Source organism: Lepidochelys olivacea (genome assembly GCF_965140295.1).
Source record: "Lepidochelys olivacea isolate rLepOli2 genome assembly, chromosome: 1".
NCBI lineage: Eukaryota > Metazoa > Chordata > Testudines > Cheloniidae > Lepidochelys > Lepidochelys olivacea.
This window is the reverse complement of record NC_140411.1, coordinates 235,914,408-235,935,534: the sequence shown is the minus strand read 5'-3', so window position 1 is coordinate 235,935,534 and position 21,127 is coordinate 235,914,408. Positions and strand designations below refer to the sequence as shown.

The 21,127-nt window shown below is 43.6% G+C and overlaps 1 protein-coding gene across 4 annotated transcripts in view; it reads left to right on the top strand.

The window, feature by feature from the left end:
* The window catches only part of BCAT1 (branched chain amino acid transaminase 1), a 108,499-nt gene that overhangs the window by 61,102 nt on the left and 26,270 nt on the right, over positions 1-21,127 (top strand). For 3 of the 4 annotated variants that reach the window (XM_084620334.1, XM_084620333.1, XM_084620336.1), the window contains exons 3-8: positions 5,425-5,625; positions 6,705-6,761; positions 8,524-8,634; positions 10,196-10,315; positions 18,744-18,907; positions 20,693-20,835. In XM_084620334.1, the coding sequence (XP_084476460.1) occupies positions 5,425-5,625; positions 6,705-6,761; positions 8,524-8,634; positions 10,196-10,315; positions 18,744-18,907; positions 20,693-20,835 (796 nt within the window). The remainder of the gene's footprint in view (positions 1-5,424; positions 5,626-6,704; positions 6,762-8,523; positions 8,635-10,195; positions 10,316-18,743; positions 18,908-20,692; positions 20,836-21,127) is intronic. The other variant, XM_084620335.1, reaches the window with a different exon arrangement.

Genomic DNA, 21,127 nt, shown 5'->3' with positions numbered 1-21,127 from the left:
TCATCATGTATCAACACTGTCTCTAGTGCCCTGCATTGCTGGTGTAGGTCTTCTTCAGTTATAGTGTGGAGTTTTGGAATATCATACAACATCCCAAATATACTGCTGTGTTCCTTGAGCTGCATGAAACATTCTTCAACTGACTGTATTGCACAAAGTTGGTTAAAGAATTCAACTTTGAATTGTTGTTTGGAGTCTCTTATGGGATTATCCCGTGCCTCGTAATCCAAATGTCATATTCTCTGGTGACTATTGTATTCTTGAATGGGTGGGAAAATAGCTTCAGTGTGAAGTTCCTCTGCCAACTTCTGTGCACTCTTCAGAATGTTTTGAAATGCCTCATCTGACCGGTAAGACTGTAGATATGACTTTGCTTTGTCCAGTTGTTCCATTGCTCCAGATATATCAAGGTCAACACCTTGGAGTCTCTTGCTTACAACATGTATTTCAAACAGTATGTTAAGCCACACAGAAATTTGAAGTTATGTATGTTTCTGGTGATTCCATTTCCTCTGCCACTGTTCTCCCACGAACAGTTCCTGTCATGGCATTATCCTCCATAATGGCAACTATGGCATCATCTATCTTCCCAATTTGGTGTTTGATAGGCTTTATCGCCTCCACTCAACTTTCCCAGTGTGGCACTCAGTGGTTTCAGTGTCACAGAGGATGTTCCCAGATGTTGCTTCAAAATTTGCCATCACTCTCACAGATCTTGGGAGACAGGCCAGTCCTTGCTTACAGACAGTCCCCAACCTGAAGCAAATACTCACCAGCAACCACACACCACACAACAGAACCAGTAACCCAGGGACCTATCCTTGCAACAAAACCCGTTGCCAACTGTGTCCACATATTTATTCAGGAGACACCATCATAGGGCCTAATCACATCAGCCACACTATCAGAGGCTCATTCACCTGCACATCTACCAATGTGACATATGCCAGCAATGCCCCTCTGCCATGTACATTGGTCAAACTGGACAGTCTCTACGTAAAAGAATAAATGGACACAAATCAGACATCAAGAATTATAACCTTCAAAAACCAGTCAGAGACACTTCAATCTCTTTGGTCACTCGATTACAGACCTAAAAGTTGCCCCAGTTTCTTCTTCAACAAAAAAACTTCAAGAACAGACTCCAACGAGAGACTGCTGAATTGGAATTAGTTTGCAAACTGGATACAATGAATTTAGGCTTGAATAAAGACTGGGAGTGGATGGGTCATTACACAAAGTAAAACTATTTCCCCATGTTTATTCCCCTGCCCACCCCGCACTGTTCCTCAGACGTTCTTGTCAACTGCTGGAAATGGCCCACCTTGATTATCACTACAAAAGGTTCCCCCGTTCTCCCTCCCGCTCTCCTGCTGGTAATAGCTCACCTTAAGTGATCACTCTCGTTACAGTGTGTATGGTAACACCCATTGTTTCATGTTCTCTATGTATATAAATCTCCCCATGGTATTTTCCACTGAATGCATCTGATGAAGTGAGCTGTAGCTCACGAAAGCTTATGCTCAAATAAATTTGTTAGTCTCTAAGGTGCCACAAGTCCTCCTTTTCTTTTTGCGAATGCAGACTAACACGGCTGCTACTCTGAAAAGAGTAATATCTTGCTGACACAATCTTCTGTTTGACTTTTGTTGCCAGTAACTGTATGATCTCATTTTGAATTGTTTTTCCAAGGTAGCGGTGTGTGTACATTTGTTGAGTGGTAACTCTTCTTAGATGCTCCTGGAGTCCAGCATCAAACTCACCCATCAGCTCCACAATTTTAAGGAAGTTTCCATTGTTTGACACATACAGCTGATCTGAAGTGCCATGCAGTGCTAGGTTTTGGGTAGCAAGCATTTCACAATGGCAATGAGCCTTTTCAGAACATTTTGCCAGTAAAGAGACTCTGATGTAATCTTCTCTTGATGCTGATTATCTATGGTGGACTTTAACCTTAGTCTCATCTCAAGCTCTTTCCACCTATGGAATGCTCTCTGGTGATTTGCTGCCTTTTCATGGCATGCCAGATTTTTAGCTAGATTTTTCCAGTCCTTTGTTCCGGTAGAACCCAATGTGGCTGGAACATTAGACTGGAAGAGTTTGCAACAAAAACAGTATGCAGCATTCTGGGTTTTTGAGCACATAAGCCATGGCCTCTCCACTTTGTCACCATTGGGGCTTTCACTCCAGTAATGTGTTGGATGGAAACTTCTATTGTCATTGTCTTTGGGGAACATGAAGTTTTTCGCTTGCTGTGGCCCATGCAGTACAAGGAAGTCCTTCGGGATATTGCTCAAGTGGGTCCACAGTCCTGGATCATCTAGATTTAAGGAACTAAACTCGGCAGCAGCTGTTTCTTGCGCCTCCACCACACTCTTCTCTGATCTACACTTTTCTTCAGGAATGTGCATGGTTACATCCATTTGAGATGCAGATATGGATGCTGCAGTAGCTTCCAGGTCACCTGCACTCTGACTAACTGGAAGATCAGGCATCTCCTCACATCCTCACTGGTGCCAGAAGGCTCACCGTGAACATTTGTGTCTATGTATCTCAGGAGAGCTCCTTCCCGCTTAAATAGAAAAGCTTCCTTTCTTTCTTTTTCTGAATGCTGCCTCAGAGGCATTTTCTTCTTTCACTCGTGACTGCTGTTCTGTGCCAGCTATAGTGGCTCTCAACACTCCGTTGAAGGGGACAAATAACCAGGCTGGTAGCAAGGCCTGAGTGAGGGAAGATATCAGCGTCTTAAGGGCCTAACTGGCTCCTACTACTTCAGTTGACTGCCTGTTCTCTCAAGTGGGTTCAGAGAAGCGGCAGGAAACAGGAAGCTCCCTGAGAAGCTGGTGTTAATCAGTCCAGGCTCCTGGGGGTGCTAGAGAGGTACATAAGAGGCTCCTCCTCCTCTCTCTCCCTGCAGCTCCTGCTGCTTTCTGCTACTGCCTCTCACCTTTTCTCCTGCCTGCCTGTTATGTCTCTCGTGCCCTCCTTCCTCCAGCACAGCACTGCACCATCTCTGTGCATCTAGCGCAGAGAGAATACATATGCATCAGCCACAGACAATTTTCTATACTCTGGGTCCTAGTGACACCCTCAATGCCCGCCCCAGTCTGGCACCTGAAGCTGCCGTCTCAGTTTGCCTCATGGTAAGGCCAGCCCTGTTAAGAAAAGGACATACAACAGTAGAGGTCAAACTATATATATTTTAATTTATCCCATGTAAGTTTTCACATCAGAGATTTAGGGCCTCTAAATTATTGTTGACACTTTGGCCTGAGCAGTTAGCCAATATTTGGGGCCTTGCAGGATCGTTTCTGTTAGGATGAGGAATCCGTGAGGAGTCGGGTATCTTAGTGTAGTTTATAGTTTTATTTACAAAAATTCTACACAAGGGCCTTTTTCCCTGAACATAATAAAAACAAACAGCAGCAGGCAGTTACCCTGCTCAGAGATCTGCTACTTCAGCATGCTCTGTGCCCAGAGAAGCTCTGTCTTTGCTTCCTTTCAGGACCACCTTCACAATTCCTTCTACAGACTCTTTGCCTCCAATACACACAGCCTGCAGCCCAGTCTGGTAGCCCCAGGATTTGCAACCAGAGAAACCCCTCAGTCCCACACAGTTTAGTTCTCACCCTAATGCTTTGGATGATATCCTCCAATTTTTTGCAGCTGTCTTTACTACAAAAAGGGGTTTGATTTGCTCCTTCTCTTGAGCCTTAAAGAGAACACTTGGCACAGCTGTTGGCTTTAACGAGACCTGTGATGGTGTTGGATCAAGAACCCTCCCCGTCCCTTGTTCCCCTCCCCATCCCAATGGTAGCCATTAGCACCTTTTGGCATAACATCTTTTAAAATAAGATATATTATTCAAGTACAATAAGCTCCCATATGAAAAAAAAAGTATTTATCCCTCTAAACGCTCTGGCTAAAATTTTTGAAATTCAGGAGCTTAAAATGAAGTGCACAAATCTAAATTTAGCTACCTAAATAAAAAAGGCCTCACTTTTAGAGATACTGAGTTACTGTTGATTTCGGTGGCAGCTGCAGGTGCTCAGCACCTTTGAAAATCATTTAATTTGGGATACGTAAGGCTCTGATTCAGAAAAGCAAAGAGTACTCAAATACATGCTTGGCTTTGAGTACGTGATAAGTCCCATTGACATCAACGGTTAGCCAAATTCCTAAAGTTAAGGTTGTGTTTAAGTGTTTTTTTGGGGACTATATTAGATGGCTAGTTTTAGGCACCCAGGTTTCAAAATATTGGTTTTTATTTTGACATACAGCTTTTGGTAATATCTTTTTCATGGTTGGTTGATAATAGGTTTTCAGTAGAATCCTTTCTTGGTTTCATGAAATCATTAAGCAGAGCTATTCCCTTTAGAGAGTTCACAGTTGGCAGGCTAAAAGTTCCTACAAAGAGAACTGTAATTGTTGTTGTCAAACTAATGCATTGTAATACCTAGATAAGTCTTATCAGAATTGAAAAAGCTTCTGGCTCTTCATGTGCTTTGGCTCACCATTCATTTTACATCTAATACATTATGTAAAAAGAATAAAAACAGGCCATTGTTTAGTAAAGGCTTCCTGAAAATCAGATTGTTTAAAGAGAGACTTTTTCAAAAGACTAAGACCAAATTCCTCTTGCTTTGGAAAATGTGTGTTTCTAAGTCTGAAAAGCCAAGTCCTCTGCAGAATCTGCGATGGCTGGTGCTGAACCATTTCTACCTTCATGCATCTGTGATTTAATTGCACTGTATTTTTAAGTATCAAATAAAAGAGTGACACTTTACTTGGAGCCATGAGTAAAGGGCAGTGCATAGCTGTGCCAGGGAGGCAGTATGACTCAGAGCGACAATCCTTTTCTGACAGATTACTTTCCCCTCTGAGCCAGCTGAGCTGTGCTGGTCAGCATGTTATGAGAAGGTCGGGCGGGGGGAGAATAGAGAGAAGGCTGTGCCCTAGTCCTGCTCTGCTCCAGCCACTCTTGCCCATCTGTGTATGCAAGGGGACTAGCGGCCCCTCAGAGCCTGCTCTACTCTCCCCCTCCCTCCACCACGATGCTGGGAACAAAAATGCACCTTACTTCCCTATGTCAAGTCACAATCTTCCTTTATATGAAGAAGTCTTTGTATCCTGGAAACATGATCTTGCAGGAAGATTTTTGAATCTCAGTTTCTGTCATTAAATAATTACTGTCTGACTTCCCCCGCCCCCATAATTTCCCACAACTGTTAAAATGCAAATAGATAAAAATAGAAAAAGTGTTAAAGTTAAGCCTTGTTATCTGTCAAAATTGTAAAACAAAACATTGCATTCTCCCTTGCCTATTTATAGTTCTGTGGTGACTGATGCACAAGCACTTTTAATCTACTTTTGAATTATTTTATTTTTAAATACTCATACATCTTTGTTTTATGTTTCTTCCAGGCTGCAGACTTAATTATTAACCCAGCTACCACTTTCAAGGAAAAACCAGACCCCAGTGGTTTGGTGTTTGGAACTGTTTTCACAGACAACATGCTGATAGTCGAATGGTCTTTGACTTCAGGATGGGAGAAACCTCATATTAGGCCTCTTGAGAACCTTTCATTACATCCAGCCTCATCATCTCTCCACTATGCTGTGGAAGTGAGTAGCAAATGGATTAGGCAATTACCTTTTTTTACTAGTTTTTGAAAACATTATTTCGTAATATGTTCTAAGTACCGTTACTGTCTTAGTTAGTTAGTACTGACCTAATGTGCTGAGTTAACACTAGTGTCACTCCAGAGTAACTCCATTGGCTTTGGTGGAGTTAGTTTTGGTTTACATTTGATTAACTGAGGGCAAAATCTGGCTCACGGTTTCCAGTTCACCCTGCTTCGTACTCTAGTGTGACACTGAGATGGTCTGTATGAGACTCTAGGAAAGTTGATGGTATTAATTTGGGGACTGGGCATGCATACTGAAAAACTGATAGAAGGCATTAAAGATCCATAGCTTGGATTGCAGGACACACTAGACAGATTCTTGTTTTTAATTCCCACTTGTTGACTAGTTCTCAGGCAATCTTATAAGATTAAAAATAAATGTATTAGAGCAGAGACCAAATAGCAACAAGGAGCTGCCCATAAGGAAGTGAAATGTTAACAACCGGAAGCCAGCGTGGTTAATAGTTTTCAAAAATGCTTAGCTGTCAGTGTCTAAAGCTGCCTTTTCTGTGTCATTGGAGCGGCTTGTGCTAAACTCTTGTCTGTGTCAAAGCATCAGTAGGGGCACATTGAGCTATCTAGGAAATACAGTGAGAACATTGGCCTGATTCTCCTTCCACTTCAGCATAAATCAGGAGTGACTCCACTGAACTCAGTGGAGTTACGCTGGTGTAAAAGAGAAGAGAAACAGGCTCATGGCTTTTTCTTTTTTTGCCTGGGAAACTCCTCTGAGCCGCAAGGCTCTGGCCTACCCCATTTTTTCCATTCAGTCAACTAACCTTCGAGAATCTGTGTTATGGTTACAAGTCCCTGTGGCTGAGGAGGGCTAAATATGGCTCTTGATTGGCCCAGGGAGCAAGAAACCACGCTGGAGTCCCAAATTTATGTTTCACTCATAGTAGCATATTGCTTTAGTGCTAGGCCTGTGGCCCAGTCTGAAATCATTGCTAATATGAATATGCTCTTATTTTTTTCCATTTTTTATTTTTTACTTTTGTTGCATCACGTTTCCTCTAGCCAAGAGGAGAGACAGAGGAGAATCTGGTCCCAATGGTGTGGCTCAATGAATACACAGTGGGTATATTCAAAATGATGAATTTGGCATTCCCTCCCTCCCTTCTCCTTGCCCTCCATGATACACTGTGATATCCTGGATCTGCTAGCCTCTGGATCCAGCTCCTGTGATTTACAGATGCCAGATGATATAGTGTGCACGCATTTGCAGCCCTGCAACAGTTTGCAGCAGCAAATTGTATAAAAACCAGCAAGCAATTACAGCAGTTGCTTTTATTAGAGCTGGGCATTCCCAGAACACACCGCAGGTACTCTTTCTTTAACAAGTGAAAAGGTTTTCTGTGCTCTGAAAAGTGACAAGCATCCATCCATGGAGAAAAAGATTTAAAAGCTTGAGCAATCTTTATGTTGCAATAATGATGTGATTCTTGCTTCTCTGAAACCACTGATCATATCTTAGACTAACATTCCTTCCTCTTTCTCTCATAAAACATTCTGTAAATGCATATTGGGGAAAACAGCTGTTTTGTAATAACCACAATTTGGCACAATAAGAAAATTACAGTATTAGCTGATTGCTAGTCCAGTAAAAAATCCTATTAAAGTTCCTCTATCAGCTATGCCGTGGTTTATTAAAGGTACATTTTGTTCTCTGGCTACAGTGTCAAATTTTGTTGTGGGATGGTTGCCTTTTAAATTTGTGCAAGAAGTTTTAATGAAGTGGAAGCTGGCGTGGTCCACAGCACTGAGAATGGTGTTGAGAAGCAAGATGCCCTAAGTTCTAATGGTGGCTCTGCCACTTAATTGGTGTACGGCCTCGGGAAAATCACTGAGGCTCTGTTTATACTACACTGGGTTGTCCTGTGACCCAGTTATGACACAACTAAAATTTGTGGTGTGGACAAGACCTCACTGTGTCCTGGAAGCTGCATTAAAGCCTTTGATAGTCCTCTACTGTACTAACCCTATGGAAAAGTGCTGTGGAATGTAATAGTGATTAAACCATTTAGGTTCTATAGAAACTACTCTAAAAAACAACTCATAGAACTTAAAGAATTGTATTGTTTCAGTATGTTTTTAGAACTATTCGGTCACAGGGATATAGTTTTCTATTACATTCTATAGGATGGTCCAAAAAACTATGGGCTAGATTTCCCCAGTCTGTTCTCATGGTTCAAAGTAGCTAGATTCTGACCATAAGAATTCTTGAATTCTTCTTCCGGCATAAAGCTGAAGGAGCTGACTTCTGTGCCACCTGTGTCCTCCGCCCATTCCACCCTCTCTCCCCACATAGGGGTATGTTGGGAGACAGATGGAGCAAGGGCCAGCTGAAACAGGATCAAGGGATTTTAAGGGCTTCCTTAATTTTCCTTCAGCATAGGCACACATCAGGTGGAGCCCTAAAGGAAATTTATCATACTTTGTTAAATTCTGTAGGACTTTTCCATAGGGGAAGATGCTATTTGGGATCGGTCCTAGGCATTAGTCAGGGTATGAGGGTATCATAAAGTCTCACCCATGCAACAGATTTTAACTGTTGGAACCAGCTCAGGATAATGACATTATCACCAAAGTCCCCAGGGACAGATTAGAGTAGACAACTACTCTAACAGGTAGTAACATGGGAGTAATAATACTTATCTACCTCACAGGGGTGCCGCAAAGATTAGTTAGAATTCATACAGTACTTTGAAGATGTAAAGTGTTTATGGAAGTGTTAAGCTCTGTTACTTCCAAAGGGCATGTTTTATTTTTGTATTGGTGGTCATGAGATAACCCAGCACAATTTTCATTTGGGTCCTTTCTCCTTTTGGGTTGGTAGCTGTTTGAAGGGATGAAGGCTTATCGAGGAGTGGATGGTAAAATCCGCCTGTTCCGCCCAACGCTCAACATGGACAGGATGCTGCGGTCAGCGGCGCGAGCAACGCTGCCAGTATGTAACTGAAGCTCATTCTTTCCTTGGGTTAGAAAAACATTTTTATTTTTAGGGTGTGAGGCTTTGAAGTGCGCAGGAGCTATAAACCCTTGCTGACTACAAAGAAAATACAGTACTTCCATTTAAATCTTGTTAGGAGTCTTGTCATGGTGAAGAGCTCATTGTAGGGAGCCAGTGAAATGAACTCTTCTGCTAGATCAGTGTTTCTCAAACTGGGGGTCCCGACCCAAAAATGGGTCACAAGGCTATTGTAGAGTGGTTGCAGTATTGCCACCCTTACTTCTGCGCTGCCTTCGGAGCTGGGCGGCTGGCCAGCAGCAGCGCAGAAGTAAGGGTGGCATGTGGGCAGGGGGAAGTGTCATCACATCCTGAAATATTTTCAAAGGGGGGCCCGGCAAAAAATAGTTTGGAGAACCCCTGTGCTAGATCATTGGCACAAAGATGAAGGTTCATTTTCTCCATCTTTCCTTGCTGCCCTTCTTCCCCACTGATGGAAATTAAAGTTCGGGGGATTAATCAATCCTTTAGAAGCTGAAGGCATATAATACACACATCCTTCTAAACATTTATATACAGACAGTGGGCCAAATGGTACCCTCTTTTACAGTTATGGAAGTCCATAGGCTTGCACAAGTAGAATTTAACCCATTGTTTTCAGTGGCTGTCTTCAAGGTAAGAGTTTTATTTTTTGGCTCTGCTGCTGACTTGCTTTGTGACCTTAGTCAAGTCCTGTAGCCCCTTGGTGCCCCAAGTTTATCACCATGCTGATGAGCTTTAGCAGGGCAAGTTATGTGCTCCTAATAGTTGCACCCTGGCCTGTGTGTTCCTTGTCATGCTTTTTATGGTGATATTGTATATAGGAATTCTATAGTGAAATGTTCATTATCCACAATACTCTGAAAATTCACAGGCCTTAAATTCCGGTCCAAGCTCTGGGAACAAACTGCTGGGATCATCCAGGTATATCTCACTTAATCAATACCCTGCCACTGAGGGGCATTGGGCGTTGGTACACCTTGATGCCTCCTTTTTTCTGCCTATGGCACACAATAGTGTTGTCTCCTGTGGGCTGTAATATTTTAGTCTAATCCAGATTACTGGGCTCAGTGCAGAGGGAACTGTGTGGGTTTAGTGGCCTGTATTATAGAGGAGGTCGGACTAGGTGATCTGGTGGTCCCTTCTGGCTTTAAACTCTGTGTGACCCTGAAAAATTAGGGGATTGCCCATACACACACTGAGTTCTTTCCACACACTGAATTCTTTACAGTGTGCTTTCTACAACAGAATTGGAGGTGAGTAATCCCACTGGTTCTTTATTTGTGTTTGTGAAATATATTTCACAATATCATGAAGGATCTTAAGACTGCTCATTTTTTGGCACTTAAAATCACGTGGCCTTTTCCCTTGTATCTTATTACACACCAAGGGTGATGTTAGAATCACGTGGACTTCTATAGTCTGCAAACACTTTTTCATCATGATTAAAAGTTCCTATTAGAATGTTTGCATAACTTTTTCTTTCTTTCTCTTTCTTTCTTTCTTTCTTTCTTTCTTTCAGTGTTTTGACAAGGAGGAGCTTTTAGAGTGCATCCGGAAGCTTGTGGAAGTGGAAAAAGAGTGGGTCCCGCACTCTACATCTGCAAGCCTGTATATCCGCCCTACTTTAATTGGAACAGAGGTGTGGAAAAAAAATGTTTTCTTCTGAGTTTTATATACATTTTCATTGCTTTGTTCTTATCTTAACCTCTTGAAATCCATGCTGTGTAATTGACCATGGCAAGGAGACTAAAGTATTTAATTCTCTTTCTACAGCTGGAGTGGCAACCATATTTTGGCACTTAGGCTAGAGCAGTGATTGTAAGCTTGTCAGGGCAGAGACTGTCCCTTATGTTTGTACAGTGCCCATCACAATGGGGCCCTGATCTCAGTTGAGGCCTGTAAACCCTGCTGTAATTCAACTCATAATAAACATTCTATACAGATCTTTTTATTTTGAAGCATTGGGATATATTCACCAGCATTCTATGGCTGATTTGTGTCTCTCTGGCCATGTACAGTTTCTATACATTTGGTTTAACAGGCCAATCAAAGTTGGTTTATGGCACCTTTGCATTGCCAGCAGAGTGCAAAGTACCCATAATGCACTAGTGAATGTAGTGCCACGAGTTTTATGAATGGCAGGCCTTGCTTGGTTAACTATATTTTACTTTTTCTCCCTGTCTCTGGTATGTAAATGATTGCTTTCAAAAGTAGCATGTTAGAAAATAGATTAACCACATTTGGCTTCAATGGAATCTCATTGCTTAACTCCCCCCAATACAAATCAAATGGCATCTGTTCTTTTTTTCTTCCTAAATTCATTTAAAGTGAATTTAGTGGTCATGAAAGATGCTGGCCTGGCCTGGACAGATGTCCTTTATTTATACATCGAACATATGTAATATGGACAGCATCAGCACAAGCTTGTACGCCTCACCCACATCTTGGAGTGAAGATCTCTCGGGGGGACGAGACAGTTCAGTCTTCATCACCCATTCAATCATCAGCCTCTTTTTCTTAGTCTGCCAACAGAAGAGATAATATAACTTGACTATCTGGATAATCAAGGAAAAACCTAACCTTTTTTGCTTTTTAAGAATGATTTGAGAAGTTGCTATGCCCTTGGCAATATCTGTACTATAGTCTCATATACGTGTTTGTTGTATGTTTGTATTTTATATTATATATATTAAATCAAAGACCTTTTGGCCACCAATTTGGAAGCACTGGTGTAGTTGGATTTTTTTGTTCATTCAATGTGGGACCCTGTGGCAGCTTTTAGTCTTGCACATTTAAAGCAATGTCACAGTATAATCTCTCCAGCATATTTGCATGTACCTTTTTTGTGTTTGTATACATACTCATTGTTCCAAGAGTTCCATTCATATACCACCCTTCCCCGTCATACCTCTGAATACTCACTAATCACAGTATTCCTTCCATGTCCTGCTTTTCTACTACAGATTGGTTGGTAGGTTTGCACTCACTCCTGCTGCTGAAGCATAAATGCACCCAGGTTTCACCAATTCAAAGAGGAGTCAGAAGTTTGATAACAAATCAGTCTCTTTTGTGGGTTCCCCATGGGTTGCTGCCAAGTGATAAGCTGGCCAAAGTGTGATAAACTATATTATAATTGTAGCAGAAACAGTAAAGCAGACTGTCTGTTTGGCTGCCAGTGAGAATAGTGTTATCTTTATAAATTCAAGTGAGAATTATACAGCTAGCAGAACATATAAGCTAATTTCAGTGATGGGAAAAATCTTTAACAGTGTTTTGTCCAAAACATTTTTCCAATGATTGCCTACCTGTGACTGTTAAATTCTCTTTGCCATTAGCACATTGATTTACCTAGAAAATGCTCCACTCTGTGGAGCCTCATTTTACTACAGCTCATTTACATTGAGCACAGCACCATCTAGTGGACAAATTTGTTCAGATCATTAGGTGTAAGACAATTTTTCACTTGGTCTGTGTGAATGATTGTAAATTTTTTTCTATGTAGAATATTTCAGTTGAGGTTTTGTAGGAAAAGGAGACCAGCTAGTTACACAGCAATGTATGCATTGAAATTTTGAAAAGTAATTTAGAGAAAAGGCTATGGGAGATATGCATGGTAATTCAATGACTGAATGTCATGGTCTCCCACTGGCAAGGTAATTTAAAGACCAAAAGGTAATTTAAAGTTGTTCCCCTCTGGAGGAGTCCCAAGTGCTACTCTCTCATAGGTGAATTTTTCCTCATTCATGGATGAACTTCACCTGCATTGCAGCTCCTCTGTTTGCATATACACAAATTGCTTGCTGGTGTGATTGAAGCAAGTCTACAATGTCGGTAAAACAATTTGGATACAGGGAGTTGATTCTTATGAACACTTTAGTTTCTTGTAAGTTTTCATAGGAGGGAAAACTTTAAGGCTTACTGGCTAGATTATAGGACTAGGAATCAGGGTGTGATTCCTGTTCCCAATTCTGCCACTGATTTCCTGTCTGTCCTTGGGCAAGTCATTTCATTTCAATTTCCCCATCTGTAAATAGTCTTTGTAATACTTAGCTGCCTTACAAAGGTGTTGGGACTTTGTTAACTTAATGTTTGTAAAGCACTTGCAGACCATCAATGAAATTATCTCCCTGAAGTAAGTGCACAGTATTAATATGAAGTGATTCTTCAATGTGGGGCTTCATTAGGCAAGTAAAGTGCTCTAATTGTTTCAGGTTACTCCACACTGATTGGGCCTTTACCCATATCAAGCAGAAAAATTGCTCTGACTTGCAAAAGGTAAACAGAAGAGTTCATTTCACCAGCTCCCAACAATGACCTCTTCACCATGACAAGACTCCTAACAAGATTTAAATGGAAGTACTGTATTTTCTTACTGTTAAGCAAGTTTCTATCTGTCTTCCTGTTACATACAGAGGTCCAAAAAAATGGGACTAATGTCATAGTTACTGCTTCCACACAGCCAGTTTGAGCATGGTTCACTCAATCCAAACTAGTGGTCTGTCAAATACCATGTGGACAAGCAATGGCACTTTCAACAGATTTTAGACTTTGCCTGGGAGCAAACTCTTCACCCCGGTGATGATGGCTCCATGCACGAGAGGCAAGCTCTCAAGGAGGAAGGAGCCTGTAAAGCGATTGTATAGATACTCTAATAAATTCACAGAGGATTGGTTCTTCATATACATATGACAGCCATTAATATGTCCCTTGAATAAACTTCTGAATTCTTGCAAGTAGGTTATGATGTGGCTTCTATCAGTACTTTAAACTTACTAACATTACAAAATTACAGGCAGGCAGGGCCAGTTGAGCGCTACCCCTAAACAAAAAGACACCAAGAAACTGGAAGAAAGGTTTATTCAATGGGTAGCCTTCAACTACTATCTCTAACCAGCAAGTTTTGATTGTCTTTGGGACTCCCTGGCTAAATTTAAAGACTCCCAGCACCAATATTCAAGGCAGGAGTTCACTATCCTCTTGGAAGAGGGAAAGAATGCGGTCAGGACTTCTCTCCAGGCAGCTCTGGATGCAGCCGAATCAACAGCCAGGACAAAGGCTTCCGCTGTCACCATGAGGCATAGTTCTTGGCTCCAGTCCTTGGGGCTTCCAACAGTTCATCCAGGACCTCCCCTTCGAAGGCTCCTTTCTAGTCTCAGAGCAGACAGACACAAGACTTCATGGCCTGAAGACTCAATTGCCACCCTACGATCCTTAGGCCTTTATGCTCCGTTAGCTTCCAGGAAGCACTTCAGGTCCCAGCAGCCTCCTTGTTTCTCAGCATCTCCAAGATAAGAACCCAACAAAAGAAAAGGGAGATGTTATAAGTGGCACCAGCAGCCACTCCTGTCCACCCCAGCCTCCCAGCTGGGATCTCAGAGGTACTCTGGAGGGCCCAAGCAGGCCTTTCGAAGGTATGCCTAAGGGCATTATACCTGTCACTGCTTCAGAGTCATCTCCCCTTTTATTTTTTGAATGTCTGTCCCACTTCAGCCCAGCGTGGTCATACATAACATTGGACTGTTCTAAATACAGTGACAGTCGGCTATACCCTTCAGTTTTTATCCCTCTGTCAATCCCACCCACCTTCCGCATCTCTCTTCAGGGACCCAAAATCTCACAAGCAACTCCTCCTTCAAGGGGTGCAATCCATCCTATGACTGGGGGCTGTGGAGAAGGTTTCGCAAGACGGAAGAGGAAAGGGGTTTTACTTCACTTTGGGATTATTTTCCTAATTCCAAAGGCCAAACGGAATCTCTGGTCTATTCTGGACCTGCGTCGCCTCAACAGTTATCTCAAGAAATTGAGGTTCTGCATGGTCTCCCTTGCCTCTGTCATTCTCTTCCTGGATCCAGGAGACTGGAACGCTGCCCTCAACTCAAAGGACACATTTTCACATTTCTATCTTCCATGGCCACAGAAGATTTCCCAGGTTTGTCGTGGGTCAGCACCAGTACCAATTCACCACTCTTGCCTTTGGCCTATCGGCAGCCCCCTGGGGGGTTTCACTAAGTGTCTGGTGGTAAGAAGAACAGGAGGACTTGTGGCACCTTAGAGACTAACAAATTTATTTGAGCATAAACTTTCGTGGGCTAAAGCCCACTTCATCGGATGCATAGAATGGAACATATAGTAAGAAGAGATAGATATAGATATCTCTATCTATATATATATATGAAAAGGTGGAGTAAGAGGCTAATTAATTAAGACCTTTTCATGTTCTCTGTATTGTGGCAAAATACCTTGTTCGCCTCAGTAGGCTCAGTCCTTTTTAGCCTTGGAGACTCAGGTTTGGGGCAAGGCAAATCCTTATAGGTGGCACAGGGTCCTGCTACTCCTCTCCTCAATCAGTCCCTTGTGCTTGTTTTCCTTCCCTTCTGGGGAGCGAGTGCAGCCCTCCTACTGGGAAGGCCTGGTGTCTTGCTGCCAACTGGCAACTTCCCTGCTCCTCTCACTCCCTCACCCTCCCTCTCCTACCACCCAGGGGAGGGTTTAAAACAGTCCCAAGTAGTTGGAGTCAGCTGAACCTAATTGGGTCCCTAGCAACCCCTTTTCCAGCTGAACCTTATTGCCCTGTGGTTCTCTCTCCTCAGTGGATAGGGAGGGGCCTTTTAATCCCCTGGGACTAATTACTACCCCCATTTTGTAGCTGTTTGTCCTGGGTTAACCACTCTGTGTGTGTGTGTGTATAGAGAGAGAGAATATGTGTGTGTGTATGTATGTATGTACATATCTTCTTACTATATGTTCCATTCTATGCATCAGATGAAGTGGGCTATAGCCCAGATAAGCTTTTGCTCAAATAAATTTGTTAGTCTCTAAGGTGCCACAAGTATTTCTGTTCTTTTTGCGGATACAGACTAACACGGCTGCTACTCTGAAACCTGTCTGGTGGTAGTATCTTGACAACTGAATGATCAAAAGTTGGTCAGAGGCTCGAGTTCAGAATAACATCAGCATGGTCCAAACCACCTTCTGAGCACAGGGTTTGCTGATAAACGAACAGAAGTCAACTCTTGTCCTGGCTCAGAGTATAGAATTTATTGGGACAGTGCTCAACTCATTCCAAGCCAGTGCCTTCCTGCCAGAGGCCTGAGTCCAGACTATGTCATACCTGATATTCAGTGTCATGGTCCACCCAATTACAACAGCTTGGGTTTGCCTGAAGCTACAGGGGCACATGGCGACATGTACTTAAGTGGTTCAACATGCAAGACTGCACCTCAGGGACCTTCAGATGTGGCTAGTGTCAGTATATTCCTGGAGCAGACACCTCTTGGACTCCGTGCCAACAGTTCCTCCCCTAGTCCTTCACCTCCCTGGAATGGTGGAAAGACCCAAGATCAGTAATGATGGGTATGCCCTTTATGTCTCAACCCACTGGTAGCTTTTAATCTTGGACATGTCAGACCTAGGGCAGGGAGGCCACCTCACCAGCCTCAGGCCTCTGGTCCCAAGAAGAACTCTCCCTGCCCATAAATGTCAGGGAGCTCAGAGCGGTATACTTAGCTTGTCAAGTGTTTCTTCCCCAGATCTCAGGCGAGGTGGTGCAAGTCCTGACAGACAATAGTGCGGCCATACCTGCTATAGCAACAAGCAGGGAGGGGCCTGATCTTCGGCCCTGTGTCAGGAAGTCATCTGTGTATGGGACTTCTTCATGAAGCACTCCATTCATCTCAAGATGTCACATCTCCCAGGAATCCGGAAAGTACCGGTGGATCACCTCAGCAGATCCTTTTCCTCTTACCATGAGTGGTCCCTTCACCCAGGGGTCACCTTCCAAAGGTGGGGGCCTCCCCAGATGGACCTGTTCGCTACCAGACAAAACAGGAAATGTCATCAGTTTTGCTCACTGCATGATCACATCCTGGGCTCCCTCTCCGATGCTTTCCTCACAGATCTCCTATGCTATGCCTTTCCCCCAATCCCCTTGGTTCGCAAGGTCCTCCTAAAAGTCAAACAAGACAAGGTGAGAGTTATTCTGATAGCCACTGGTTTGGTACGCTCCTGAATCTCCCAGTAGCAGCTCCACTCTTGCTGCCACTCAGTCTGGATCAAATCTCACAAGACCGTGGCCGGTTGCTTCACCTGAACTGAACCTTGCGTCCCTGCACCTAACTATATGGATGTTGCATGGCTGATCCCAGAGGAACAGGCTTTCTCAGAACAGATCTGGCAGGTAGAAAGTAGTAGAAAGGTAGTAGAAAGCCGTCCACCAGGACTACCTACCTGGATAAGTGGAAATGCTTCTTGACATAGACGTCTCAACGAGCTCTCTCTCCATCCCGATCTTCCCTTCAATCTATCTTGGACTACTTGCTCCACATAAAGCAGCAGGGCCTAGCCCTCATGTCTGTCAAGTGCTTGGCAGCCAGCTCAGCCTTCTGCCCACTGGTGAATGGCAGGTCAGTGTTCTCCCACGAGATTATGGTACAGTTTCTCAAGGGGCTGGAGAGGCTCTGTCCTCAGGTTCACAAGCTGATCCCGCAGTGGGACTTAAATGTGGTTCTGTTGAGACTCATGGGTCCTCCCCTTTGAGCCGCCAGCATCATTCCCCCTGCTGCTTCTGTCTTGGAAGGTTGCCTCCTTGGTGGCGTTTGCCTTGGCCAAAAGGGTCTCTGAAATCAAGACCATTACATCAGAACCACCTTACACTGTGTCCTTCAAGGACAAGGTCCAGCTGCACTCTCCACCCTGCCTAAGGTGGTGTCACAATTCCATAACAGCCAGGCCATTTTCCTGTCAGTTTTCTTCCCAAAGCCTCCCAAGACCTCTGAGGAACAGCAGCTTCACTCATTGGACATTATGCGGGACCTCGCCTCTTATATTGAGAGGATTAAACTCCTTATAGCAATAGTGGAAAAGATGAGAGGATGACCTACCTGTGTCAGCCCAGAGGATCTCATCCTGGATAGCTGCCTGTATTCGGGCTTGCTATGAGTCATCTTAACTGTTCACTCCACAATAGCCCAAGCTTTTGTCAGCAGCGTCCCTCTCATAGGTCCCAACACAGGACATTTGCAGGGCTGCAACCTGGTCATCAGTACATACCCTTGCATATCACTATGCCATCACCCAACAGGGCTGGGATGATGCCACTTTCAGGAGAGCAGTGTTGCTGTCAGCATGTGCATGAACTCCGAGCCTGTCTCCAGGGATACTGCTTGTGAGTCACCTAACATGGAACGGACATTAGCAAGCACTCGGAGAAGAAAAACGGTTACTACCTTTTGTAACTGTTGTTCTTTGAGATGTGTTGCTCCTGTCCATTCCACAACCCACCCTCCTACCCCTCTGTCAATGTTAACAGTAAGAAGGAACTGAGAGGGTGCGAGGCCGGCGGCTCCCCTTATACCAGCAGATGAGCATGTGGCTCCAGAGGGCACGAGAGCCAGCCCAACAGATACCCCACTGAGGGAAAAATCTCTGGCAACGGTGCACTTGGTGCACACATACCTAAAGTGGAATGAACATAAGCAACTCATCTGGAAGAACAACAGTTACGGAAAGGTTAGGAACCATTTTTTTTATGACGTCAAACGAAAGCCATGTGTAAAATAAGGGTTACTTAGGCCAGCGGTTCTCAGCCTTTTTCTTTCTGAGTCCCCACCCAACTGTGCCACAATTATTTTTCTGCATATAAAAGCCAAGCCCTGCGTTAGAGGGTAGCAAGCAGAGGAATTGCCTGGGGCCCGGCCCACACCATGGGGCACCATGAAGCTAAATTGCTCAGGCTTTGGCTTCAGCCCGGGTGGTAGGGCATGGTGCCCTGGGCTGCAGTCCTATGTAGCGGGACTTCGGCTTTCTGCCCTGGGCCTAACGCTGGCCATGCTTGGTGAACCTCCTGAAACCTGTCACGACCCCCCAGGGGACCCCAGACCCCTGGTTGAGAACCACTGGCTTAGGTTGGTTTTTTGAAGCAGCATCTTTGCAGATGCATTGTGCCCTTTGACTGGTGATGGAGCACCCACCTGCGGCAGGTGCTTTGAAAGTGATAACTCAGAAAATCTAAACTGTGACATGAAGAAGAAAACAAAGCAAAAACTATGTGTGTTTCTTTTACTGTGCAGCCTTCTCTTGGAGTCAAGAAGCCAACTAAAGCCCTGCTGTATGTCATACTGAGTCCTGTGGGCCCATACTTTGCAAGCGGAAGCTTTAATCCAATATCCTTATGGGCAGATCCCAAATATGTAAGAGCCTGGAAAGGAGGAACGGGGGACTGCAAATTGGGAGGGTAAGAGAGCCTGATTATGCATTAATTACATATTTTAACTGTTGGATTATTTTTCCTTTCAGTAAAATCCTGGCTATGATGCTGTATTATTAAATGTTGCAAATCAGAAATTGTAACAAAGGCATTTCCAGAAAAGAGGTATCTCACCTCCAGTCAAAATGGGCTACAAAATGGCAGACTGCCGATCTGTTCACCCTGCATAGATAGACTAAGGTTAAGGTTGTTAAACTATAGTTTGTGGACCCCTGGTAGTCCATAATGAGCTGCATGAGACTGTGGAGCTGTCTCTTCATGATTCCAGCTGCTAAAATAAAGACAAGTCAAATGCTTTCCTAATGTTCGCAAAAAGAAAAGGAGTACTAGTGGCACCTTAGAGACTAACCAATTTATTTGAGCATAAGCTTTCGTGAGCCGATGAAGTGAGCTGTAGCTCACGAAAGCTTATGCTCAAATAAATTGGTTAGTCTCTAAGGTGCCACTAGTACTCCTTTTCTTTTTGCGACTACAGACTAACACAGCTGCTACTCTGAAATCTTTCCTAATGTTGTTTCTCTATGTAAGCAGTTGCTGCTGTTCTGTCAGAAAATGGAACAGAAGGTGTCCATAAGACAATTTCTGTGTTAAGTTGTCACATTATGAAAAGTTTTGAGAATGAGGGCAAAAGTTTGGAATAAGGGCAATTGCAAAGAGGAAGGGACTAAGAGAAACTTCTGTCCGGTCTTATTTTTTGGGGAAAAAAGTATATGGAAGTTTGATCTACCTTAGTCACCGTTGAAAGTCAACAACTACCTAGAGTTACCAGATAGTTTCCCAAGTGTGGTAATTGTCGGTAAATGTTGAAGTTAAAATTAATCCCAGTTTAAAGTGTTCACACAGTGCCTCATGATTTTCTGCCTCCTTTTATCAAAGTATGCATCTTGTTTTTCCTAAAATCTTGCAAATTTGTGTGTGCATGTCTGAAATATGCAGTTATAAAGAAAACCAGAGTTAAAAATCTAAGTTTAAATCTCTTCTGACTAGATTTCTGTCAGCAAATCCACTGGGTAAAGACAGGTTTCAGAGTAACAGCCATGTTAGTCTGTATTCGCAAAAAGAAAAGGAGGACTTGTGGCACCTTAGTCTCTAAGGTGCCACAAGTCCTCCTTTTCTTTTTACTGGGTAAAGAGTTACACATCAGACAGCAGCAACAGGCAGTGAGAGCTAAGGGGAGGGAGGGAGCCTGTATGGCTAAGGGAATCCCCTGCTTCCTATTGAACTGACTCCTATTGAACTGCTTCAGGTTTTCTGCTTCTACAAATAAACTAGCTTTAAGCCACTTCCATGTGTATAAACTTGAAGTGCTGCGGCCTTCACTGCATAATCTGTTAGCCACTTTGCTTGTACAAACGTGACACTTTCATGAGTCAGTTGGGGCAGGGGTTACCTTTATATCCCAGGATCCAGTGGAGCTCCCTGGCGGCCCACCAAAACTCCCTTTAGCTTTATCCAGGTAGTCCACAGACCCTATGGAGCAGTATGGTGAACCCTTGACTCTGGCTGAGCCCTTCAAAGTTTTATTTTGCAGCAGCAAAGTGACTTGTAGTTCATTCATTTAAATGCTGCCAATGGAATCATGTCAGGGGCAGGAAATTACTCTGCAGAGCATTAATCGTGAGGCAGATTTTGCAATCTGGCACTGAAAGTAATGTAAGCTGTTTTTAGAAGTAGAAGAATTAGGAAGTTTTATAGCAGGAAGATACCCATCTAGCTAGTGATATCTGTCTCTTTTTCATTTGTTCCTGAAAGGAATTATGGTTCTTCCATCTATGCCCAGCGTGAAGCTATGGAATTAGGGTGTCAGCAGGTTCTGTGGCTGTATGGAGAGGATCATCAAATCACCGAAGTCGGAACAATGAATCTTTTCCTGTACTGGGAAAATGAAGATGGAGGTATAGTAGTATGTGGCACTAAACCTCTGCTTGTTGCAGTCCTCAGGACTGGGAGCCAGTTGTGATCTCAGGACCGGTGTCAGTGTTGTATGGATGATGCTTCTTGGGGTTTGTAGTTCTGGCCCAAAGAATGGTGGCCTGCATTGCCTTCCTTTTCTGTTTTAGTAGAAGGAGGGAAGTCACCCCTCAGTCAATCCCCACTAGCCCCCACAACTACTTCAGAATTCCTTCCAGCAGGGCCCTTCCAAAGAAATGGGGTTTGGGACCTTCCCTCTGCAGAGAAGGCAGGTGA